Source organism: Crocodylus porosus, unplaced genomic scaffold, assembly GCF_001723895.1.
Source record: "Crocodylus porosus isolate Cpor-Errol unplaced genomic scaffold, CroPor_comp1, whole genome shotgun sequence".
In the NCBI taxonomy this organism is placed as follows: Eukaryota; Metazoa; Chordata; order Crocodylia; family Crocodylidae; genus Crocodylus; species Crocodylus porosus.
This window is the reverse complement of record NW_017728931.1, coordinates 132,219,231-132,246,753: the sequence shown is the minus strand read 5'-3', so window position 1 is coordinate 132,246,753 and position 27,523 is coordinate 132,219,231. Positions and strand designations below refer to the sequence as shown.

Below are 27,523 nucleotides of genomic sequence, written 5' to 3'. Positions count from 1 at the left end.
ATGGAACCCGTATCTTGCAGCTCCACAACATGAGCCACTGCCAGCTGACCTGAATGTGGTCTTGCCTTGTGTTCAGTATGTTCTTTATTATCTCTTAAGTCAGTATACCTAAAACCTCTTTCATCTGCATTCCAAGAACAACATGACTTTCACTACTTGGGAAGCAAAACCCCTAAAACAAGGACATACATTTGTAAAATATAGAACTTAATTTTTGTTCTTGATTTCATGATTTGAATTATTAATTAAAAAATATGACATACTGGTATGCCAGGGTTCTTTGGAGAAATCTGGTATCTTTTATTACACCAACTCAAATTTTTGGAGAAAAACACTTCTTGGCAAGCTTTCTGTCCCAAACACCCTTTGTCAGGCTGAGGAAGCAAGGTTTTACCCAAAGAACCTTGTCTGCCTATGTCCTTAGATCAACACGCTACAACCTACACCCTTGAAACTTATTGGTATGAAAATTCAGTGACATTGTAATATTAACTATTAATTCCTAGAAGAATTTTAAAATATGTAGACCTGTCCCTCGCAGAAGTTTGGGAGAATTACATTTAATATTCCATTTAAACTTGTCTCTCCCAATAGATGCTTACTCTTGAGCCTGTGTGCATGCATGAGGGTGCGCGCGCCCCCTTGGAATATAATTACTGCAACTGTTGAAAGCATCGAGCAACTCATTCCTTGGAATCAAAGGGTTTGAACCTGGATTACAGACTGATAACAGGATTAAGCTGTTATCAGTTACATATTGCTTTGGAGAAAGCGATTATGATGTGAGAAATGGGCTATTACTGGCAAAAACATCTATTCCCCATTTCTTTGTCAGGTTCGGTAAACTGTGGTCAAACCCTCTAGGTGCTAGGCTGTGCTGCAGATGTGTAATGAAAGAAACCAGAGTGGGGTTTACAGCCAATGTGCAGTCCTTCCCCTTCCCATTTACATTGTACACCTGTGCTGTATGCACTGTGGTCCTTAGGCAATTCACACTCCCTCTCGCTGCCTCTTGGATGACACAAGGACGATAGTACCTCACATTCCTTGTCTATGGAGACTAAGGTGCTCACAGGAGGCTTTCTCTTTCTACCCATGTGTAACCATGCCTAGCCAATTAGGCAATTAATTTTTGTGTGGGACCTTGACATACTCTTGTTATACAACTAATGATAATAATACAGTCCTAGTTTCCTTGTCAAAGGCAGTCCCTAGAACATAATCCCTCCAGTTCCTTTTAATCCCCGTTTGCCATCACCCTTGTACTTTATTTGAGTTGCTAGGGCCATATTTGCTTATTCGCCTGCCGAACACCATGCATGTCAGTGGCACTGCCCACTTGGTAATGAACTTGAAAGGCTCCCCAACAATATTTTTTCCAGCGATGCAGGAAGGATGCGGCTGTTAATCCAGGCAAGACCAAACAGAGAGTCTCCCCCAAGTGCGCGCTCCTCTTCTACCTCCTTTGGGATTCACTGACTCACTCCAGCCTCATTTCCCCGAGAGCCGAGTTCCCTAGTAATTTCTTCCTTGAGCATGAACAGCTGCATTGTTTTCTGTGCTCATAGCATTAACCCTCTCCTTGCTGCTCACAGCCTGGCTTCTACCTCTCCCAGCAGAGCTTATGTCTGTGGTTGTCTGATGTTTTTGCCACTACTCACGTAAGGACCAATTAAATTGCTAATGCCATCTGTCTGCAATATGACATTTCCAAAGCTCCTGTCACAATGGTATATAATAATGCACAGCAGCTCGCATCTCTGAGGCTGCCTCAGTGAATCATCGTAAAAATTTGCGTAACAGAGAGAACCAAAGTTAACGCTGCAGCTTAAATCAGGGCAATTGATTGAACTCTCCTGTCTGTGTTACGCTGTTTACACGTTGAACAGGCTCGGTTTTTGGTGGCATATTTCACATCTTGCTGAATCATCACCCATAAATCACAAAGTGAATTTACATTTTGAAACCCATGCGCTATGCGTGATGGCAGTTCTCACAGTATGGAAATGGATAGGTCGCTTTTGGGTTTAATTTCACAGTGATTTGCTGCTGCATCATACAGTAAAACACCCTCCTCTCCCCCCAGCCAGATGGCCTGTGCTTGTAATCCTTCATCCTAATGGCTCCTGCTGGGGTTGCTGAAGTTCAGGATTGTTCTGTTTTTTTCCACGTAGAGACAATGATTTTTCCAGGGTTTGTAACCTGACTTTCTCATTTTGCTTCCCAGACAGCCCTTCACAGGGCTGGGCATTATTGTTTTAGAAATTAAGTGTAACAGGAATTCATTTCCCTCACCTTAAATGTTCTCTAGCATTGGCTGCTTTTGTGGTTCTCTGTCTGGTTTTTTTCTATTTTTAATATGTCCTCACCTTTTCTGTAGGGTGTCAACATTTTCTTGTAGGCTAGGGATAAAGTCCTAGAGTAGAGCAAGTTAAATTTAGCTCAGGGGAGCGGGGCATACAACTTGCTAGGGACCAGCTATGGAGCTTGCGATGGGCACTGTTGATGTCAAAGGGTCTGTCCAGGAGATGAAGAAATTATTTAGTACTCAGCCTTCCTCATCCTCTCCTGTTGTAGCTCCTGTGGCCATAAAACTGTTCTTCAGTGAAATCGTAAAGGAGAACAGGAGGCATAGCCTTTTCGGAGGCTGAATTCCCTGCTCCTGCATGACTATGTGCGTGTGGATATGTCCTGCTTGTGGTGAAGGGGTTCATATTTTATTACCGTGTCCACTGGTGCATAGTTGTATATTGATTTGCTGGAATGGAGACGAGCAGTCATAATTATGACATTTCATTGTGAACATTAAATTATAGAAAGGCCCCTGAAGCATGGAATGGACGATTGCTTTATATTTGACAAATTAAAAATAAATTGCTTAGAATATTACTTACGCACATGCAGTGCATGGAAAGGCTGGGCATTTCTGTGACTGGATGCACAATGCCAAAGCTGTGAGCACTTCATCTGCAGCAGTCTCCCTGGATGCTGCAGAAAGCCTCTAAATCATGTTGAATGGAGTTATATATCTATTATATATTAGGTTGGCTTAGCCAAAATTGTATTGATTATATCTCCATTGTACATGCTAGTGCTTTGGCTAGCATCGCTGTAGCTAGGCTGATAATTGGGCCAGCATTACATTTTGTTCCCAGTCCTTAGTTTAAACCATCTGGTCTCATTTTGAGCTTTAAAATGAAGTTGGAAAAGCATGGTGTTTGACAACTATGGACACAGTCAACACTTCCCCAGGGGAAAAAACGGTGTTGTCTAAATTAAATTTGCCACATGAAAATGTTGATTTTGGCTGAATCGGCAATTCGTTTTGATTAGGAGAAATGAAAAAAGAAAAAAACCCTCCTTGTTTTGCACTGGCACTTTAAAATGAAACAATTTTTCATTTTAAAATGAAAAGTGTTCTTCCCTCTCCTTTTCTTCCTACAGAACTAGGTCTTTGAGCCTTTAGTTCAGTGCTACTCTGCAGGACGCTAGGTCATATAAATAATTATATACAACTATCAAGTCTATTTAGAATAGTCTGAACCTTACATGGGAAAACTTGATATCGTTAAACTAGTTATTGCTCCCAGGATTAACCAGGGCATAATTATACTACAGCTACAGCTTCTCATTTCCAAAGGTGATGAGCATGCCTAGAAATCACCACTTGGGGACTCAAAAATGAGGAACCTAAACTTTAATAGACAATTGAAAACACTGGCCTGACCCTCTGTCTAATGCTGTAAAGTATTACTTATCTACAAGGTAGGTAGGTAGGCAGGCCTGTTGAAAACCTCTGGGTAAAGATCAGAGGGGAGATGTCTTGGTGGGAGTCTGCTGTAGGCCTCCAAACCAAAAGGAGTACATGGATGAAAACTTCTTTAGACAACTGATAGATGCTTAGAAATTGCAGGACGTGGCTGTCATTGGGGGACTTTGGTTATTAGGACATATGCTGGGAAGGAAATGCAGCAGTGCACAATCAGTCCAGCAAATTCCTAGAGTGTTTTGGGGATAACTTTTTGATTCAGATGGTAGAGAGGCCAACAAGCAGGGAAACTCTTCTTGATTTACTGCTCACAAACAGGGGGGAATTGGTTGAAAATATGAAGGTGTCACCCAAGACAACTTGGGTGGCAATGACCACAAAATGATAAGAGTTCAAGATTCTAAGGTCAGGAAGGAAGGAAAGCACCAGAATAAGGACGCTGAACTTCGGAAAAGTAGGTTTCTACAAACTCAGGGGCATGGTGGGCAGGATCCCTTGGGACGCAAGTCTGAGGGGAAACGGAGTCTAGGAGAACAGGCAATACTTTAAGGAAGCCCTTTTAAGGGTGCAGAAACAAGCTATCCTAAAGGGGTAGAAGAATGGGAAGTGCAACAGGAGACCAACCTGGCTAGACAGCGATCTCTTCAAGGGGCTGAAACTCAAAAAAGCGTCCTATACAAAGTGGAGACTTGGTTATAGTACTAGGAATGACTATTAGAGCATCGTGTGGGCATGCAGGGGGAAAATCAGGAAGGCCAAGGCACAATTTGAGAAGCAAGTGGCAAGGGATATAAAAGGCAATAAAAAGGGATTCTACAAGTATGTCAATAGCAAGAGGAAGACCAGCGATTCCATAGGTCCCTGATAGAATGTGGAAGGCAGTCTAGTCACAGATGGTGCAGAGAAGGCTGAAGTATTTATTGCTTTTTTTTTACTTAATATTTCACAAATAGGGGTAGCTACCAGATGACGAGCATGTTGGCAGCAGAGATAAGGAAGAGCCTGGAGTAACGGCAGAAGAGGTTAGGGGCTAGATGCTTTCAAGTCAGCAGGGCTGGATGGCATGTACCTAAGCGTATTGAAGGAATTGGCTGAGGTATTTTTGGAGTCATTAGGTATCCTTATTTAAAACTCATGGAAGTTGGGTAAAGTTTCGGATGACTGGAAAAGGCCAAATATAGTGCCCCTCTTTAGGAAGGGGAAGAAGGAAGATGTAGGAAACTACAGACCAATCAGCCTGACCTCCTATACCTGGAAAGATCATGGAGCTGGTTCTCAAGGAATCATGGATTCACCGAGGGCACGTCATGCCTGGCCAATCTGATTTCTTTCTATGAACAAGTGACAGGCTCCATGCATGAGGGGAGGGCAGTGGGCATGTTCTACCTTGACATTGTCTCCCATGACATCCTCATTAACAAGCTAAGGAAATACAGACTAGATGAAAGTACTAGTCAGGTGGATACGTAACTGCTTGGATCATAGTCCTCAGCAAGGTGTCCTCAATGGCTCAGTGTCTAGTTGGGAGGAGGCACCAAATGAGGTTCCTGAATTTCTTGGGTCTGGTATTGTTCAACATTTTCATTAATGATTTGGATGATAGGATTGAGTGCATGCTTAGCAAATTTATGGATGACACCAAGTTGGGTGGAATTGCAGATGCTCCAGAGGTTTGGGCTAGGTCCCAGAATGACCTGGATAGATTGGAGAAATGGTCTGCAATCAGTGAGATGAGATTCAAGGAGGACAAGTGTGAAGTCCTGCATTTGGGATGGAATAACTGCACGTTCAACAAGTATAGACTGGGGAATGACTGGCTAGGTTGCAGTACTTCAGAGAAAGACCTGGGGGTTATGGTTGACCATAAGCTGAATATGAGCCATCAGTATGCTCTTGTTGCTTAAAAAAAAATAAAAAGGAAAAAGAAAAAAGTCATGTGGGTTGTATAACAAAAGCATCACTTGCAAATCACCTGGAGTACTCTGTCCAGTTTTAGGTCTCACACTTCTAACAAGAACATGGGCAGCTTGGAAAGAGTTCATCTCAGGGCAAGAAAAATTATTAGGGGTCTTGGAGGCAAGACTTATGAGGAAAGGATGAAAGAGCTAGGGTTATTTAGCTTGGAGAAGACTGGAGGGGGATTGTAGGAAGGATGGAGATGGGCTTTTCTCTGTGGCTCCAGGGGACAGGACTAGGAGCAATGGCTTCACGTTGCAGCAGGGGAAATTTAGGCTGGAGGTCAGAAGGAACTTTTTGACTGTGAGAGTGGTCAGGCATTGGGACAGGCTAGCTTGAGAAGTTGTGGAATCTGTTTTTTGGAAGCTTTCAGAAGCAGGTTAGACAGACCCTTCGCTGGGATGGTTTAGGCAGGGATGCTCCTGCCTTGAGCAGGGGGCTGGACTAGATGACCTTGTGAGGTCCCTTCCAGTCCTACTTTCCTTTGATCCTAGGAACTCATGGTGAGATGAGTTTCGTTTATAGTTTGTAAAGCATGCTGAGGTTTGTAGCTGAATAATGCTGTATAAGCACACAGTGGTAATCCTCTATGAGGCAAAGTTACCCGCATTTAAAAACTGGGTATTTTATATGCATGCTAACTCTCATCACCATATTATTATTATAATTTTACATATCTAGACTACATTAACCTTGTGCTGGCTCCATCAGGCAAACTGACATAAGATAAATGGTGAACTGCTGCTGACAAGTGTATTGCAGTCTGTAGTCCAAGGGCCTTCAGAGTGCCTGTTGACTTTAGGGGGTGAAGTTGTGTTTGCACAATGAAGCAAAGCCCAGAAGCAATGCCTGCATAACTGAGGAGAGAAGTGCACATCCCTGCTTTTACTTGATGAGTGTTTCTTGGTTGGAAGCCAGATTTGCACTTCATCAGGCTTTGCAGAACTACAGAAAGGGGGCGAGATTAGTTTATGGTGTCACTTTATTGAGAACCTTCTCTATATGCATAACTTGCTAAAGGGCAAATTAAGGTGCCTGCAGTGGGACATCCACTTAAACATGAGGATGGGAGGATGGACAGCAAGGCCCCCAAAGCTATTATAATAGGTGATTGTACTTCCAGCTCACCTTTGCGACCAGGGATAGAGCGCACTCTGAGCCACTGTATCTCCAGAGCTGTTATGACGTGGTATACCCCTCCTTTGCTCTGCCACATTCCCTTCAGGGAAATGTGAATTGTCAGCAGTGGTTTCTGACCTCCTGCTCTTAATCCCCACAGTCTTTGACTAGAGAAAGGATTAAGTGATGATTGACCTGTGGTGTAGGGATTAGAGTGTAGTGATGGAGAGAGACCCGGGTTCAAACTCCCTTTTAGGGGAGCCCAGAATCCAGGTCCTTTGGCTTCTTAAGTAAGTCTTGTAGCCGTTCAGCAATTTAGGGGAATAGATAGGAGATGTCTCATGTTTTCTTATCAGTCTGTGTGATTACAAAGCCACGGGACTATTTGTCTAGAGAGAATTCCTCTGGGTGCTTAAGTGCCAGGTGGCCAAAAAATGTCCACTTAGATGACCAGGAAAGAACAGTGACAACCGTCGGTCACGACTGTAGATGTGGCATGTCCTGGTTTCTTCTTTTTTTTTTTTTTCTATTCCTTTCCAGTTGACCCTCATAGGGAGATGTGTTGAAATAAAAGCTGTGTTGCCTTCAGGAAATGTGCTGCTTAGAGTTATCTTACTTTTCTGACTTCCAGGATTAATGGTGCAGGCAACTTCATTTCAGATCTCCAAAGAATGTTATTGAGAGCGGGTCAGATTCGAGTCCCAGTACAACAAAGAATGAATGATGTGCTTGAGTCCATTCCTATTCAGCAAAGCATAGGCTTAGTTTTGAGCATACGCTTAAATGCTGTCAAAGCACTGCCTAAAGTTAAGCATGTTTTTAAGTGCCTTGGTACATAGGAATGGACAGCTGAATTGGGGCCTCAAGATATTTTTCTCTTGATGTCAATTCTGAATTGATCACAAAGAATCAGCAAATCTTTCAAGCCAAGATCTTTGTTCCCTGGGCAGGAATGCTTCACTGTTGGCAATTCATTGTCAGGCTGGTCAGAAGCATAGGCCAGAGGTAACTGGAGTCTAACAAGCTCATGTTTCCTTTTGTAAAATGTGCATATTTGTCTGAGCACCACAGAGATAGACAGGGCAGAGAGGATGAATGTCTCTGAGCACACAGAGAAGAGGCTGCAGAATGGAGAGAAGTACAAGGTGAAGTTCGGAAGGGCAGAAAGAAGCACGGTTGTTCACAAAAAAGGAAAAGATTGTCTTTTTTGTAATGCCGGTAGTTGTATTTGATATGAATAATTTACCGCTTCCTTTGGGATGGGGAATCCTGGGGTTGAATCAGAGCCGTGAAAACTCTGTAAGCAGCATGAGTTAGCCTGATGTTCCTCTGCTGAATGACGTGTGCTAGCGAGAAAGTAGGGACCAGGGCATCACAGTCAAACGCCCTGGAAATGCACTAGGCCACCATATCTCTGTTGACAAGTCTCCTGTTGTGCCGCCTGTAGAACTGACAGTTCTGTGAGCCCTTAAGTGATAGCAAGTATGAAAATTTAGCCTCCTGTCCTGTGGGTCAGGGAGCTGGGAACTCGTGACTGGCACGGGAAGGCCTCTCTGATGCTGTTCTAGGAGAACGTTTCCCACCCTAGGCTGGCTATCTTTGTGCCCATCTTTCTCTCTGCTTCTCCAGTGTTTCTTCAGGACAGGGAAGGTTTCCATGTGTATGCTGGATTGTCGTTTCCACTGTGGCTAACGTATTAAATGGAAATGTTGGTCAGCAGGAGCCTTTTCTTTTTTGGTTTCCTTAGCATTCTCTTCATGCTAGGACACGGTGGGATTTGCTACCATACTCAGAATTTCTTACGGTCATTTCTGTGAACACAGCCTGGCTCATGTGAATGTGAGAGAGCTAAAACTTTAACACCTGCTCAGGTGTTACCCATCCTTAGTAAAGGGTGCTGCAGGAAGAGACTAGGAGCTACTGGTGTCTGTTCCTATGACATTGTATAAGTCAGTGAAGTGCCTCCAAATTCCACTGGAGGAGAGGGTGTTGGACCTGGCAATGAAATGCAAAGACGTATATTGTGTTTTTTCATAAGCATGTGTATGTGGCGCGCACACACACACACACGCAGTGTCAGAGAGGCCTATCTATTTATTCATTTCTGTTTGCTGCACATGGCTCTCTACCTAAATACAGCCTATAAATTACATATCCATGGAACATGGAGGTCTCCCTGTGTAGTCACAAAAATGATCCTATTATTATTAAAAAGATGAGTCACAGCCTCACCGAGTAGTATACCTAGCCTAATACATGAACGTATAGTCGGAATCCATCTAGGTTAAAATGCACAGCAAAAATGATCTATAGCAGGTTACAGTGCTCTTTATTACAGTGAATTAATTGATTGTGTCTAGCCGCTGTTCCTCCCAATGGAAGCTCTAAGTATTGAATGTCTCTGTCATTCTGTCTCTCCGTCTCTCATTCTGCCTGTTAATAATGATTCAAATATATGATTCTATAATTCAAATATATTTTTGACCTGAGAAGGCTGTCTCACACTTGAGAAGTTCAGCTAACTTGCTGCTAAGCACTTCATTGCTTCAGCAATGTTGCTGTGATATTGCAGAGTATATAAAACCTTTTTTTTATATGAAAATCATGCTCTACAGTCTAGTCCAGGTCAGTAGTTACCATATGATGTCTGTTTTGCTGGTCTTCATGACTTAGGTTTTGTTCTCACTTGAGCTTTCACTTGGCTGGTGTTCTGTTAGAGAGCCAGCTTCTCATGTGGCAATGACGTACACCTTGGCTCAGTTACAGCAGAGACCAAAAGTGAATGGATATGAGTGAATGAACAGCTCCCGTGATCCTAAGGGTTGTTTATCACCTTCTCTCGATCATGACTTGAAGCATGGTGGTAGAGCAGCATGAAAAGCTGTTATTCTTTTGCGTTCTGCTTTAGGCCCAGTTGATGGCTTAGTCTCAAATTCAAACAGAATTAAGAAAGCAATCAATACACAGACTTGTAGGTCTGAAATAGAAACTTCTCCTAGAGAGCTCTTTCCTAACACAGACCGTCTAAATGGTGGTGCTGGTGGCAGTGGCCAGGTCATTGTGTCAGCCCACGTCAGGTCTGAGCTGGGTTATTCTGGCCAGCCATTCTCCTAAACCTATTAGCACAGTGGCTCTTTTAATGTTTCCAATATAAAATGTTCTAAACCTTCCATTGATTTGATACTCTGATATCTATGGCTTAAACCCTGTATCCTTAGATGATATCATTTACAGTGGTACAGGTTGTAGCCATGTTGTCTAAGGACATGGGCAGACAAGGTTCTTTGGGTAAATCTGATATCTTTATTGGACCAACAGATCTCTTTTATTACACCAACTCAAACACTTGGAAAAATTTTTCTTAGCAAGCTTTTGGGTATAAATACCCTTCGTCAGGCTAAGGAAGCATCTGCAGCTGGTGTGTGCTCTTCTTGGATGGACTGGTTGTTATTTAATTTATAATTTTTAAATGTATAATTACATGTTTACCATTATTTAATTTATAATTTCATTTTTTTTACTCATAAGATTAGGCAGTTTGGTCTTTGATTGGAGGGTAGGGGCTTCACAGTTCTATCCATGATTTTTCTCATAGTTTGATTTAGGGTAAGTCACTTCAAATGCAGTTATAATCTTGAAATCAAATAACCTCAAAAGTGCCTTTGTTATGGAGTTTATCTGTAGCCCTTACGTACTTGGTGAGGTTGTAAGTCTTAAGCAGTTATATAAGTCTAGATTGAGTTTTTGTTGTGAGCCATATCCGATGAAAATACCACTTGGCTCTTTCCGTCTGTAGGTCCTGGAGCACGTTAGTAGAGCTGGTCAGAGAAATTATGAGGGAAGGGTTTTCCTTTTGAAAAGGCTGTTTTGTTGGAGTCGACACCTTTTAGATAACAACATGATTTTGCTGATGTTTGTGTTGGAAGAGAAAAGGGAAATAGAATCATATGATTATACCCTATTTAGACATTTTTAGAAAGAAACATTTAAATGTTTCCTTTCTAGTTTTGTTCATTATAAATGATAACATCTTATATCAAAATTGCAAAGAAACAGTTTGACATTATTGAAACAAAAAATGTTTCCACTCATCCAAAAAGAACCACTGATCTTTAGTTGGGAATTTTGAAATTTTGGGGCCTTCTTATTTACCATAACCAGTTTTTGAACTCTCAAAATCCTCTACAAAATTGAATTTCTGTCCTCAGCACACAACACACCGATCACAAAAGTGACAGGATGAGGAAGAATGAGGTACAGAAAATGAAGGATCTTGGACAAGATGCCGGAAGAGGGAATATAAAGAGCCAAGTGTTATTCTGCCAACTAAGTATAAAAAAGTGAATGTCTGTCCCTGCTCCTTGCTTCCAGTAGGAGATTAAACTTTGCTACCATGTTTTCAACATATAGGTTTCTTAGTCTACACCAGATCTTTTAATTGTTGTGATGCATACTGTGCACGTAGTTCCTGCCTCCCCAACCAACACCTGGAGATGTGAGGAGGCCATGCAGGGTGTTGTGGGAAGACCCCTGTCCATCCTTCTCCCCTACATGCATCAGTTAGGATGTAGGGGAGGAAGGCATCATGCAAGCGTGCATTTTAATTACATATTTCCTTGCTGATGGGCTTCCTGGCAATTGCTGAATATAAACTGGGATAATAAGGAAACAGGATCAGTGTCTCACCAAACACACAGTCTAATTATTGCTAGTTAAATATTTTACTCCTTAATTTTATTTCTATATCCTGATTGACATAAAAAATGCCTTTTAGCCGTAGGTTTGGGAGGTAGTGTTGCTATGGAGTGGAATGTGCATTTAGGACGTCAGCTGAGTAGACTTTGGATGCTGTTTTAGTCTTCCTGTTCTTTAGGGTCACATGCATTTGGGGTACGTGAGGTTGAAGGAGGTCAAAAACAAGAGTAGTTATAAACTCAAATGAATGTCTGAATTTTAATTCCCACAACTGGATTCACGAATGACTTTCTTTCCTGGTCTAGGAATTTGGTCCTGATGCATGGCTATGATCAAGAAGAAGAGGGCCGGTGTTAACAACAGTGAGAAAACTCGTCTTCTTGACATATTTGCAGCCCCATACAGCTGTTTTCCCACTACGTACAAGAGGCAGTGTAGCAGGGGTCACAGCTGGTGGCCTGTAGATTAGTTAATCCAACCTTTGCTGTTCTGTGAAATGACTGTTCTTCCTCCTCTTCTTTCCTTTTCCTACTGCTTTTCCTTTTCTCACCTCTGTCCCTAGTTAACAATAAAGAAGTCCATTCCCTCTTACTTATCCCCTTACTTACCTGGTATTTCTTTGTCCAACCTTATTTGCATCGAAATGGTCAGTCCTTCAGTTTAGGGTTTGTCTGTTTATTCAGCACAAGGAGGGCCTGATCCTGACTGGGACGTTTGGGCTATATAGTGATATTTTTATTATTATCTATACTAGTAAGAGGAAAATCCCTGTGGTGACACTTTGAATATCCAGAATCCATTCAGGGACCTATTCTGGAAGACCTATTCCTATCAGGTCTTCTATGTGCAGGGGACCTATTCCTATCAACTGCCGCCAGGAGTCTCATTGCTCACAAGTCCTCAGCCATGCCGTAGTGCTTTAGTGCTATTTTAAAAAATTTGGCCCCTGAAATGAAAAATCAGAAAAAAATACGGTGTTAAAAAAATAAAAGCTAAGAGGATTTCAGGTCAAACAAAATAGTTCAGCTGGCCCCAAAAGAAATATTTTACTTGGCTTTTGGATTTTCAACGATTATTTTATTTTTTTGCTAAAATTCAAAGTAAACATCTTTTTCCATTGAAAAATCAGATTGTTTTGATTTTACTGAATTTTTCCCTGTATTCTTTTTCCAGCTGAAACTGGTCATGAAATTGGGCCTAATCTTGCAAGTAATTGTGGTTGTCCTGAAGGTGCGTTTTTCCAGGAAACAAAATTATTTGTCCAAAAAGTTTCACCCCGTACTAGAGCTCAGCACCTGGCAGGTTCAGGTCCCAGGTGAGCACAGGGATTTTATGCAGACATAATTACTGCCCTCAGGGAAACAAAATCAGGCGGTGGGGGTAAGTTGGAGTCCCTGTGTTACAGCCAGAGATGGAAATAATGCTGGAATGCTCTAAGGATCTCATTCACTGACATTTGCCTATCTCCATGTACAAGTGTATGCACATGCGTGTGCACGCATACACACAATCTGATTCTTTTCTCACACATGCAGATGTAAATTGAGAATCACTCTAGTAAAATTCTTGGGGTTAAAGTAAAAAAAAAAGAGGCTGAAGTGTCACATTGGCAAGCAGCACCATCTCCACCTAAGAAAACTTTGATTTAGGGCCTGATCCAATGCTCAGTGAAGTTAGTGGAAAAATTCTGTGACAGGGGAACAGAACAAACGAATGGGCCGTGGGTGGGATGGGAGGATGATGATAAAACAGTAAAATGTACATTATGAAGCAGAAAAGTAGAAGTCACAGCTTTTCACTAGCCTAATCAGTGCCAGACAGTAGTGAAATGGGGAATCGCAGGTGAGGTAGGTTTTAAGGAGGAGTTGAAAAGATAATAAGGCGGTATGGTGAAAGTCCTTGTTTGAGCAGATAAATTGGCAGGTTTCTCTTTTGGCTTCTTCACTGGACCCAGTTCTCCAAGTTAGGCTGTCTTTTGACCTAGTTGGGATGAAAACTCATGAATAATCGAGCTCGTTCCATTTATTGTGTGTCAAACTATCCTTCCCAATGTTTTTTCTTTTTTTATCAACTGGTTATTTCTAAACATTGATAAAGATTGTTTCTGCCCTTGTCCCTGCTTCTGAAGTGATTCAGGGTTCCTTGAATTTACCCATTCACTCTGCAAGGGAAAGATTTTCAGTATAAATCATCCTAGGATGCCCACTTGCCTGCTTGGACTACCCACTTATTTGAATACTGGGAAGCTACCAAAAATGCTGCTTACCCCACTGGTAGTAAGAGGAGATATGAGGTGGGTAAAAAATGACTTTGAAAGGCAAGTCTGTATCTGTTACTCATGTATTCTGACTCTCCTACAACAAGGGATGAAAGAACTGATGCAGCAAAACACATTAACACTGGGTTTTCAAACTCATCTAACCCTGTGGACCAGGTCAGTGGTTTGTGACTCATCCACGGGTTAGATGACACCTGCTTTAGTACATCCTCAACTCTACATCTGTGAAACTGCAATAAAACGCATGAAAAAGTACCATGCCAGCAGGAGTGAATGATACACTCCAGAAATAACTTACTGTGACAAGTTAGAGAGTGAACACGGAGCACGCCAGCTATTCTGAAATAGCTGCCTGCATTGCACTCTCTGCAGGAAATCCAACATAGCTTTCCCCTCAGTGAAAGTTTCCTTTGGGATAACAGCATACACGTGGACAGTTAATACAGTGTATGGCTAACACACTGTAAGTTCACGCAAGGGCTTACTTTACAGTGGTTTAGGAATAGAGGACTGGAAGGAGTCTTTTGCATGATTGAGAGTGTTCATAGGCAACTTTTCATCCAAAGATTCCTTAAGTACTGGTCATTTCAAAGCCTCATGTACCCCCAACTACATGAGCTCAAATCACAGACACCAAGAACACCTTACTACATGCCACATGACAAATAAATTGGTGGGGCAGGAGTGAGGGCACTGCCAATGACTGTCTACTACAAGGGCAGGGAAGTAACTGATTCACATATGTGCAGAGGATCCTAGGAAGAGGACCACATTCTGTGATGCAGAGGAAGGTAAAACCCCAAAAGACCTTGACACTGTGATTTGGGGTAAACATGCCTTCCTGAATCAAGATGTAGTGATTGGTTTTACCCTTTTTTGTGTTACTGCAACCTGAGTGCTCCAAAATGGTGATGGACTTAAGAGAACAGTAGGTCTACCTGACACCTACAGCTAGGCTATAAATAAAGGTGACCTGATTTTCAGGAAGTCTGGCCATCTCAAATGTCCCTTTGCATTGCTTGCAATACTGCATTTGGTTCTGGGTATCTTAGTAGCTCCGAGTTGTGAACCAGAGCCAGTTCAGAGAATCACAGCATAAGGAAACAGCTGGACTCACTTTAGGGTAAACATAGAAATAATGAAGGGCTCAGTTCAGTTCTCAACTGAACAGGACTCTCATAGTAGCACTCTTCCACTGACTTCCACAGAGATGTTTGTGTGTCCAAATACAAACTTACATGACAAAAAGCTCCAGGATTGGGCCCTGCGTGGGAGTGGTTTGGTGAAGCAGTGATTAAGCATGAACACGATGACCACCCATATTCATAAGAAGGACCACTGAAAGGGCAGAGGAAATATTTATTGGTACAAGAAGTTATAACTAGGCACAACAGGGTAAAATAAAACAAAGTGAAGGCTTGATTCTGAGAAGAACACTTGCATTTCATTTTTAAAACGAAATTGTAAGAAAAATGTGGCAGTGAGACTGTGGAATAGTCTCCACGTGAGAACTGTTGGAAACCACATGTCTGGAGGTAGTAAAACTAGTCTGGACTGAGCCCCATGATTTACAATTGTAGGAAGCAATTCTGACCTAGTCTGCAGATAGTGGATTGATTGACAGTAAGAGGTGCCCTCCTCTCTGATTTCTAGGGATCTTTGTAGTATCATATCTTTGAGTGCAAAGGAAGTGAATGCATTTTCTTTCAGTTTGATTAGTCTAGAGAGAACTAGAGCATGTGATGAAATTGGACTCTCTTCTAATTGAGCCTTAGTTCTTTCCTCAACAAAGCTTTTATTTCTGTTTTATGCACAGCTAATCCTTATTTCACATATAAATATAGAAAGTACACAAGTTGCCAAAGATTATGGATGCCCCTTTTGGCAAACAGTATCTTTTAATAGCATTGTGCAGTTAGTTAATTGGGTTAAACCAAGTGAGAGTGTCTCTAAATCAAGTAACACAATTTCAGGTGCCTTGCAAAGGGAAGAAAGAAGCAGTCTATTCATGGTGTATTGTACAACAGTATTACAGGTGGAAGCCCTAAATTCGACTCCATGACATCTGTGATAGGAAGTTAACAAGAGCAGAACAGTAAATTGAGAGTGGAGAGGCTCTTATCATTATACATCTAGGCAACCCCTGCTTAATGCTGTTTCACCTAGCGCTATTTCGCTATAACGCTCATTTGAAATTGATACCTGATTTCACTTAGCACTCAGCAAGTTTCATTATAACGCTCACGGTCGCCTTCTTGGGTCATTAAAAACAATCGCAGTCACCATCTTGGGTTGTCAAATACTTTCAGTTTGCTTAATGCTCATTTTGCTTAACACTCGGATTTTCAGGAACCAGTTCAGAGCACTAAGTGGGGGTTGCCTGTACTTCCAGATTTTGTAGTACTTATGGTTTCCAGCCTTTGATTCACCCTCTCCTTCCAGATCAAAGGTGATGACCTCAAGCCCTTCCAGCTAGAACAGTGATTTTTCAACCAGAGTGGCATAAGATCATTATAAGGGTACCGTGGGGTGCTAATCAATATTAGCACTATTCGGTGTGCAAATATCAGTCACAGGATAAACCCAGAGATTTCCAATAGGAATCCATACTGTCAAAAATATTCTGATGTGTTAAGATCTTTTAGAGTTCCTTGCAACAGAATTGCTCCATTATTTTTCCATAGTCAAAAGAAATAAGTGAAACCTAAGAGGTGGGATTTTCAGAGAGGTGCCCTGAGTCTCATAAAGGTGCCTTGTGTTGAGAACTATTAAAGTAAGTGGAAAAAGGATTCCAGGGGATCTTGGTGTGGGACAATGTGAGTGAGTGATCTTGGTATTTACATGGGTCTTTTCCGTGCAGTATCTGAAGCTCTGTACCAGAAGTAATTTGCCAGTAGGGAAAAGCACCTCTGCCTTCACAGGTGGTTCTACCTGGTGGAGCCAATGTGGAAGTAACTATATAGGTGAAAAGCTGCATGTGGTTTATGTTGAATTCATGCATTTTCTAGGTCAGTGGTGGTCAACCTTTTGCACTTTCAGGCCAGATGACTGGGGTGGGGCTGGCCTACAGGCAGAATCGAACCTTGTGTGCCAGGATTGAGCCCAGGGGCCCAGCACCACTCTTTCTACCCTAGTGTGCTGGACTGAGTCCTGGGGGCCAGGCATAGGATCATAGAAAGTTAGGGTTGGAAGAGACCTCAGGAGGTCATCTAGTCTAACTCCCTGTTCAAAACAGGACCATCCCCCAACTAGATCATTCCAGCCAAAGCTTGGTCTAACTGGGTCTTGAAAACCTGCAAGGATGGAGATTCTACCACCTCTCTGGGTAACCTGTTTTACTACCCTCCTCATGAGAAAATTCTTCCTAATATCTAACCTAAAAATCCCTTGCTGCAACTTGAGACCTTTGCTTCTTGTTCCGTCATCTGCCACCACTGAGACCAGTCTAGCCTCATCCTCTTTTGAACCTCCCTTCAGGTAGTTGAAAACCGCTATTAAATTCCCTCTCAGTCTTCTCTTCTCCAAACTAAATAAGCCCAGTTATGTCAGCCTTTCCTCATAAGTCATGTGCCTAAGCCCCCTAACCATGTTTGTTGCCCTCCGCTGGACAGTCTCCAGTTTGTCCACATCCTTTCTGTAGTGGGGGGCCCAAAACTGGACACAGTACTCTAGATGTGGCCTTACCAGTGCTGAATAGAGGGGAATAATCGTTTCCCTTGACTTACTGGCAGCCCCGCAGGCCAGATGACATAGGGCCGCAGGCTTGATCTGGCCTATGGTGTGGGGGTTGAGCACCTCTGTTCTAGGTGATCTGGCAATATCCACACTCCCTGAACAAAGTTTTGTGTGGCATTAACTGCTCCCACTGGAGAAGGGGCAGTGGTTGCAGTGTTTCCAGTATGACCTGCTTCCAGACAGTTTTTCTACCATTGGGTTATATGCTAATGGACCCCTGAGTCCACAGATATCTTATAACTAACTCTCAGTATAGCACAAGCTGGGGAGCATCAGTATTATGGACATCATGCTACTTTACAGTTAGGGTGTCAGGCTCTGGAATGGGCTCCCAAGGGAGGTTGTGCTCTCCCCTACCTTGGGGGGTCTTCAAGAGGAGGTTGGATAGATAACTGGCTGGGGTATTATGATCCCAGCACTCATTCCTGCCCAGGGCAGGGGGTTGGACTTGATGGTCTGTTCAGATCCCTTCTGACCCTAGAAACTGTGAAACTATCAGTGCTGGCCCTTGCATACTCCACAGCCAAGTACTGTGCACCAGTATGGACCATAAGCAGTCACACTTGGCTTCTTGATATTCAACTGAACTCTGTAATGCAGTGCACCACTGGAACCCTTGAGTTGGCCCCAAGCTCTTGGCTGCCCATGCTGTTGCACATCGCTCCTCCACCTATTTGTTGTGAAGCAGCAACTCTACAGGAAGTCCCGCGAATGAAAGAAAAGAAACGTCTCCCCATCCACCAAAACATCTTGTGATAGATCCAGTGCAAAAGGTCCTTGGCTTTGATCGCCCATGACACTCATGGGTAACTCTAAACCATATCTGTACAAACCATGGGAAATGCTGATATTTGATGCACAAATGGAAAATTGAAAACACTCCAGTGTGCAACTGTGGTCACCCAGAACAGACCATGGAAAATATAACAACTCCTAGGCATGGGGGGGGCATACGCTCCCTCCTGAGATTGGCTTCTGCCGAAGTCACCGCTGGCTTCTGCAGGTGGTTGCTGCATGCGTGTGCCTCCCTTGCCATCGACATGGCCGGCAGCATCTGCAGGTGGTTGCCGCTTGCCCCCTCTCCCCCATCACCAGCACCACCACCAGTGGCTGTGGGCAGTCCCTGTTCACCGCCATGGTGCCCCTCTAGTCTCTGGAGGCACCAGTCATTCATGTAATGATTCAATGCCCGATTGACAATTATGAAGGAGGTATCACAGTGATGCACTCTGTTGCTCCTGATGTAATTGTCTGGCTCAACCACCTAAATGTAAAATTATAGTTGGTGTTCTGTATCTGCATCAGCTGTATGAAAGAAGAGTACAGCACAAGGTAAAATTCAGTATGGAGTGTAAGAAATATACACAACTATTTGCAGATGCATATTCTGAGTTCATATTAATCTTTCATTTGAAATGTAGTGTTCAAGACGTCTCTTATTGATTCTGGCTGGCTTCTTGGAACAGCATCAACATTTTCCATTAAGAAAATTATATTTTAAATTCTACAATAGGTTATTGGTAGGCATTAAAACTTTTCTTGTGAAACCCAAGCTGAAGACCTGAGAAACTCCAGGATCTATTTGAGTAGTAAGAAGACATGATGGAAATTACAGCTGAATTGGACGAGGAATTGGTTTACATTCTAGAAGAGTAAGAAATCATCAAGCTAAGGAATAAAATGAATGCAGACACGTGGCCAGATTAAATGTGAGAATTTTCAACCCCCTCCCCAATATAGCTTAATGTCTGGCACTGGGGAGGACACTTTGCTGTAGCAGGCATTACTGAAAAACAATGGAATGGCAAAAAAAGAGAGATGAAATGCTGTAATACCTGCATATAAACTATACAGAAAAGACATATTAGATTACAAAGGTGGGTAAAATAGCAATAGCCTTTGGCTAACAATTTCTAGAAAATCTAGTGATTTAAAAAAACCAAACAGACAGGTCCTTAGAGTATATGGGTATGCTCTCAGGCAGAGGAATGCAGTTACACAAAATGGGATTACTCTATGGGCCTTCTGACTAGGATACAGTTAGGGGTCTAAAATAACAGAGGAAGTCAAAGAGAAAAATGTGTGAGAGGAAGGAAGGTCCCTCTAAGCCTGTTAGGCTGGCACGTTATAGGCACACCAATTTCTTAGCCAACAACACACAAGAGATGTGGCTGGCATCACATCTGGCTGCCTTTGACACCCTAGTTTGAATGACCAGTTCCTCTGTTTACTACCGGGTCAACAGAGGATAGACTTTAGCATGAGTCAAGAGTAGAGCCTGGGCTGTAGCAAGCCGTAGTGAGACAACTTAACTGCTCTGCCACCACATCCCATCAACTGAGTATAAAGCAGTAGTAGTGGATAACTTCTATCATCTGCCTTTGCCACTTAGGTTATAGCTACATTTGCAGTCCAGGTGTGACTGCAACTGGTATAGATAGATATAGCTTTAAAATGCTACAGCTTGGCTGTGGAAGTGGTCTTGCTATGGCAGCATTGTGCTGAGTGGTTAGCCCACAATGAACTCGATGTCATGATCACGCTGCTCAGTGCACCTGACTTGGCTAGTTTAAACCTAACTGTGCTTATATGAGTTGTTGTCACTCCTCTAACTTCAGGCCAATTTCTCAACACCTGAAAACAATGGGTTTTTGGGAACCTCTAGTGAGTGCAAGAAGAGAGAGTCTACAGGTCTTAAAGAGGGTAGAATTTTACCTTATTGCAGGTGATTAATGCAAGAACAAGAGCAATCTCAGATTAACTTTTAAACATGAGGTTGGGTTCAAGGAACAGCAAATTGACATCCTTCTGTTAGGAAACTGAGCAACTATTGGGCTGGAAGCCACAGGAAGAGGACCCTTTAAGAAACTGGTCAAGGCATTGAACTTAGGGCATTTTTACATGTGCTCTGGAGTTGGGGGAAGGCTTTAATTAGAGCGGCTCTTGGGAGCTGCTCTAATTAAAGGGCCCCCACCCCAGAGCATATGCAAAGACAGATGATCTTTGAAACTCCTCCATGGGTCTATCTACATAAATATGGGGATGAGGGTGGCCAGAGTGAAGGACTTGCATGGGTGCCATCTGTCTCAGAAAGGTTTTTTGTAAAAATTGCAGACCAACTCATGCAGACCCTTAAGGAAACTATCTGGGTTCTTCTGAGGAGGTGAGGAAGATGTTGGGCCTATGGCTCTAAAGGGAATTAGTGACTTTACCACTTCTTCTTGTAACAAACAATAAAATACCATCCCTCTCTGTTATTTTGATTCATTTCCCTGTTGCAGAAATGATATTTTTCTTGATGTCTGACTGTGGGTTGACTTTCAGATAACATTATGAACTGGGACTGGGAGAGGAATGACTATGTTGGTTGGTACCACACTTACTCTGTACGCTTTTGTTGATCCGACACGAGACAAAAAATGTGGTTTCAATACATAAGTCAATTCAATGGTTGAAATATCCTTTCACTGTTAATTCTCATCCTGTGTATTTTATTCAGAGGATAAACCAGGTTCCTTAAGTGATATAAGCCATGGTATGGGTTTCATTTATCACATACGGTTATTTATAAATTCTTGTTTATCCACAGGAAGATTTCAAAAAGGAAGTAATTAAAAACTGGATTTTGTCTTTGCATGGAGATTATATAAGATGAGAAAAGGAGAAATGCAAATTGTAACTGAATATATTTATAGTCTTGTGGTAGATCATATTTCCTTTGTAGCTCAGGAGATGATTACATCCTATTTTCCTTAGTTTTATTATTTAGATGACAAATATTTTTCTGCTTCCATAGTTTTCAGTTCTCAATGATTTTTTTTTTTGAAGCACCAGTTGAATCATGAATATAATTATTCCCAACCAGCCAGAATGTACTTGCAGTTTTTTTGTAAGGTGGCCAATGCTTTAATAATGTTAAGGTAGAACTGCGTTATAATCCAAAGATTTCAGAAGATCAGCTATAGCAAGTAGCAGAGATATTAAAAGTAGCGATGCTTGTTTTTAACCAGGAAAAAGACTTGCAATTCTGATCTAGCCTATGCCTTGTCTGGCATATATCTTCCCTGAGAATACAGGAGCTGTAGGACCAAGCCACTTGCTCCCTTCCCACTTTTGTGGGAATGTAGAAAGTCAGTGTGGCGGGGACTCTTGGTGCAGAAGAACCTGCAATGGCTTGCTGACATACGTGGTGATATAGCATCCTGGTCTACTTGGGACTGTATGTGGGTAGTGTGCGCTAGAATTCCCCAGTGCTATGGGCATGCGTCTACACTGGGGTGTAATGAGATAGCTCACTAAGGTCTGGCAGCAGGTTAGCTGCAACAGCGCAGAGGTCAATGCCGTTTCATTTACCCTGACTGGTGCACAAGTTTTGCAGTCCGTGCTGAGCTCTGTGTTGCCACAGCTAGACTGCTTCTAGTACCCAAGCTAGATAGTTCAAGGGTAGCTTGGGAGTGTCTTCAGCAGAGCTGACCCTAGGGGTGTGCAGGGCCTGTGGGGGGGGAGTGTGGTGAGCAGCCAGTGTGCGAAGCTGGCAGCACGTGGCGGCTGCATGGAGTGGTTGGTGCCCTCAGCATTGTCTGCAGAGCCCCCTGAAGCACAGGGCCGATGGCAGTCACCCCGATTCGCCCCCACAAGGGACGGCTCTGTCCTTCAGTAATCTGTTGTCACTGCTGTGGTACTACTATAGACTTTAAATGAGATTACCCCACCAGAAATGACCTAAAATATATATTTATCATATTTATTTGCATACCATATGCATCCTTCCCTAAAGTTAGACTTCCAAAATTGAAGTGTGTATCTAGGGGAAGCTGTTTTTTCTTTGCTGCAATACAGGCAGGGTACAATACAGCAAGCAGACACCGCGGCTCCTGGCTGCTAAGATGTCTGGGACGGCTAAAAGGAGGGTTGGAATCCAGTGTTAACCCTCACACACCGGCTGGTGAGGCAGTACCTTCTGGCTGAAGAGTCATTGGGAGTCTGAGTGAACTGCTGCATGCAGTCTGCGATACCTTGCTGAGGCTTGTAGTATGGAAAAAACACATTATTATTCACAGGAACTTACATAAAGAACTGTTTACAGTAAAGGAGTAACAGTCTTGCTACTGCCCTTACAAAGTTCTGGAGTCTCACCTTGTTGGTATTCTACCACCCCAGAAAGCGCCTGCTGCCTCATTCAGACTGTCTCGTTGGATGCCACACTTCATGGATACTCTGGTTCCAGGGGGACTTAGTCTTAAGTCACAGTCAGCCAATTTCTTTTTCTATATTTTGCCTTCCAAAAAACAAGGGGCAGGCAAGAAAATGTGGTAATCATTAGATTAAACCTGCAACTTAACTGGACCACCAAGATGTGCCCACGCAAGTTCTGAGTGACACTGTGATCCCATAACTTTTGTCTTGATTCTTTCTCGTCCAACCAGAGTGTTGATTCAGATTGTTACGTGCCGTAATTACAAGACTAGGCCTTGAAGTTCTTGGCATCTAGGAATGGGGCCTGATTTTCAGCTATCACTTAGGCACACAAACTTCCAAAAATACCCACTTAGCCAGCAGGTCCCATTATGACAGAAATGGGAATGAAAGTGCTCAGTCATGAATGAACAATGATTTTGATGCCAACATGGGAGTCCTTTAGAGAATCTGATTTTTATCTTCTTGTCTATATTAGAGTAAAAGTGAAAGATTTTTCTAAAAAAATATTTAAGGTATTTAGGGCTTGGACTAATCGCACTGACTTTCAGTGAACCCTGTGCTCTTAAGGTTATTCTTTAGCTGTAAGGAAATTGGGTAGGATTTTCAAAAGCTTCTAAGTAACTTGTGAACACCGGTCCACTTAAACTGTCTTTAGATGCTTGTGAATATCCCATTTGGTGTCTTTTCATTTTTTCTGTACACAAACATACACATGCACACTGAATAAAATAATAAATGAGGGTGTGATGGGAATGATGCACAGTATACTACATGGCAAAGCTATTGTTACTGCGATTGTGCTTGTTATCGAGATCACTAAATGTCCTTCTCTCATGAATGATCCCATGACGGGAAGGTGCGGCTTTTATGATGAAACTGAGAGTCTTTCTGATTGCTTGCAGACAGATTACCACTTTGAATACACCGAGTGTGATAGCAGTGGATCCAGATGGAGGGTGGCTGTCCCCAACCCAGCAGTGGAGTGCTCCGGATTGCCAGACCCTGTGAAAGGGAAAGAATGCAGTATGTTTGCACTTTTTAATTTCCAACTCTTCAGTCATTTATAAATGCTATGTTTTTCTACGTTTAATCCAGACTATAGCTATCACTATATACACATGGACATCTGTAATCCAAATTAAAATTGCCTCTAGTCTGAATTAACTAATCCTCATTGAATGAGGATTCAATTTAATGCAGACTAGGGCAGGCCAAATTAGACAATTTAAAATGTATTAATTAACATGTATATATGGCGTTACTTTTAGGAAAAACAGTCCTTAGGAACTCAGATAAGCCTTCCTTAGGAATGCAATAAGAATTGCAAATATTGGTCCCCTCAAAGGAAACTCAGCTGGGTTTTTGCAAAACAGCAGAGACTATCAGGCACAAAGTAACACTTTTAGAAAGTCAAATGTGCCAACAACACCTCACTAAATATCAGTATCCTGACTAAGCCTCTAGCCCTGCAAGCCTCCAAGCAGAGGGGCTACTGGTCTGTGAAGAAGGGGGCAAACCTCTTTGATCATCTATTTGAACTGAAATTTGATTTGAACTATGTGATGCAAATTAGTTAATACGGTTTAGAAAACAGTGAGCACAAATGATCAATTCATGTGTCTTCCTTTAGTGACACAAGCAATTAGCATGGGTTAATTACCTCTTAGCAAGGCAATGTGGTTTCCTGGATAGTGCAGTAGACTGGGACTTGGGAGATAGGAGTTGTATTCGTATTTCTGCTAATGATCTGATTGACTTCAGGCGAGTCCTTTCCTTTCCGTCTTTTAGGGGCAGTAGGCTGGTGCCCATGCTTTGTTGTGTCACTGACAAATCTGCTGAATACATTAGGCCTCCCTGTAAAATCTGTGGTAGAAAGCCAGGAGGAGACCTAGGAGAGATTCTACTTGTTTGTTGATTTCTTTATGAATAGTATAGGATCTATAAGACAAAAATTGCTATACTTCAGTATGAATTAATGAGGCATTCCTTCTAAACAAAATATTCATTAGCAACTCCACTGAAGCCAACTAATATGTGCCCTCTGTGGCTTAGGAATTGATACACTCACCAAATTTAACTTCTCAGCAGTCAAAATTGAGATGCCTAGCATAACGCAACTAACCTCTCAGTGAGTGTTCATAACTATTCATATGTCTTCTAGTGGTTGATAGTGTTACTGAAAACATTTATGTGTACTATACTCAAACACGTATGGTAATGTACTTAACAATAAACCTTTGTAGCAGCAGAGGAGATTATTCAAAGGCACAAGTGAATAAAAGTTCACCTCTCCTATAAAATGAAGGAAGGGACATTGCCATCATTTATCTAGTCTGGCAGGTGTAACCATTTATATCTCCCGGTACATATAACTGACAAAGAAAAGCACTAGGATGCCATAAGGTCATTCTCCAAAAGAACTGCTAGGACAGCAAAGTGTAATGGTGAAGAAAATTTATTGTTGTGGGTGACAGGGAAGAGGGAACACTTCAAAGTCTTCTTCAGACCAGCCATGCCTTTAGGCAGCTGATGAGGAGGAGAATCATTTTAACGCAGCTCTTCACAAACAAAACTATGGGAGAAAGTGATGCAAGAAACATCTGAGTTGTTTAAAAAAATTCAAAAACTTTGTCGTAAAAAAACATAGTCTAAATTCTATAAACAACAAGATAAATGGTGGTAGGACATGGAGGCATCAAGAACATAGGCATTATGCAAATATAATTATTATTACACTGGCCAGATGTGCTGGGAAAACATTGATTTGGAGACCTGCAGAACTAAAAGCCTGAATGGCTGGATTGCCATCTGTGTTTTGCGGGTGCTGTAATAGAGTAAAAAAACAAGTACATGCATCCTCCTGCCCATTTCCTATTTTTATCTGTAAACAATCTTTAACTATGATTAATATTTAATAGCAAACCATGGCTCTAGCTGAGTCATCGACTTGTCCACTCATCCAGGTCTAGTTACCTCTTACCTGAAGGGGACATCTGTTCAGTTGGTTCACTGGAATATTAAATCACCAGACTATGGGCTTCTGTTCAACACATTTAAGGATTCTTCTCTATAGCTTTATTTCCCACCTGGGGCATGGCTGCTAGGATCACATGGGGGCTCCAGTAGGGAACCAGGTGAATATTCCCTTTTTGTTTTTTAATTCCCTTTAATGAGTGTGTTGGTGAATCTCAGCTTGCTGTGATTTTGGGATGCAGCTATATTCAATAAGAAGAGCTGGTATCATCCAGTATTTTGTTTTTTTATCAGCACTGGTGGTCCTAGTTTAATTTTTTTTTTTCAGTTCTGTTTTCTGATGTTGACTTCTTAGATCTGGCAACTTCAGCCTCCCTCCATCTCATATGTTAAAAAACAAAACAAAACCACTCAAGGGAATGAGCCAATTGTCAGGCTTACAACTTTGTCCTATCAACCAATAAATGTCTGAAACTGAGGGCCTGATACAAATTTATTATGGAATAAAATTGGCTTTACTGTGTTGTAAAAGAAAAGTGAGTGCATTCAATACAACCTTGTACTACTGTACGCCTTAGTAATATTACCCCTGAGAATGTGAAGATCAATTATACACAGGTATAAGATAGACTGGTATATCTGTTATGGGGCTGTTTCCATAGTCAGTTTTGTCTCCTGGGTAGCCCTTTACTGAATGCAGACTCGCTCTCCAAGAACCGAGTGGTCAGGTGCTCTAACTGTTCCCATTGGAGGTAGGGAACTCAGAGGAGATGGTCATGTGCCTGCTTTTAAATACGGAGTAAATTTACTTTGAAGTAAAATCTAAGATAAATTACCCTGTAGTAATCACAGAGTGTGCTAGCACCCTGAGTTGTGCTTACTCTGGTGAATGAATATAAGTACCTCTTTTGCTCAGGCAAGTAAATGTGGAAGCTTTATATTGTAGAATTCCCTGCAAATCTATTCCTTTGTGGGTGGTATGGGTTGGAAGGGATACATTTGAAAGGATATTGAGCCCTACAGACTTAGAACTTAGAGTTCACAAACTGCTGTCCATTGTCAATGACTATTTCTTCCAGCATCTTTAAAGAAAAGAGAATGCCATACACCTTTTCTAGGACTTGTTGGCTTGTGGGCAGCATTTTTTCTATAGGCTGTGAACATCAGGGCCTGAGCTAGGGAGTGCCTGAGATAGAAGCAGTATGCTACTGCTTGAGTTAGTGGAGGTTGTGCCAATGGAGCCTGTGGCAACTCCTTTTTTAAGTGGGCCAGGCACTGAAGGGAATATGTAACACATGCTCACCAGTAAGGGCACTGGCAGATGTTTGAATAAAAGTTCCAAGGGATTTGATCTTTGATCCCAACAAGTGCGTGCCCTGTCATGCCACACTTGCATAGCAGGATGTGTGATTTTCAGGATCCTTACAAAGCAAGGCATTTTTTGCAGCAGGGGTAGCCCCTTGGTTTTTCCCTCCAGGACTATTCCAGCCTTCTTACTGGCAGCTCATTTTTGGTATTGAGCCCCATTCCTATGCTGATGTCAAGAATCAACTGATTGTCAACATTAGGATGGGGACGTGCCACATATTCAATTTATTGTGCCATGCAAAGCAGTCACAAAGATAGTCCATATTTTTTGTGGAATATCTTTGTGGGTGGTTTGTCATTTTATAGTGCCATAACTTTTTGAACATGGGGCACTGTTACAGTTAACAGTGCCATGCATGTAATGCATGCCAGGGGCCTGAGTGTTTCTTACTAGAAACATGCTTGGTGGTTTCCAGGTAGACAATGGCAGG

General features: G+C 42.2%; 1 protein-coding gene across 1 annotated transcript in view; it reads left to right on the top strand.

The window, feature by feature from the left end:
- Positions 1 to 27,523, top strand: part of KIAA1324L (KIAA1324 like) — a 159,487-nt gene that overhangs the window by 55,264 nt on the left and 76,700 nt on the right. The window contains exon 2 of the mRNA XM_019543655.1: positions 23,654 to 23,774. Within this exon, the coding sequence (XP_019399200.1) occupies positions 23,654 to 23,774 (121 nt within the window). The remainder of the gene's footprint in view (positions 1 to 23,653; positions 23,775 to 27,523) is intronic.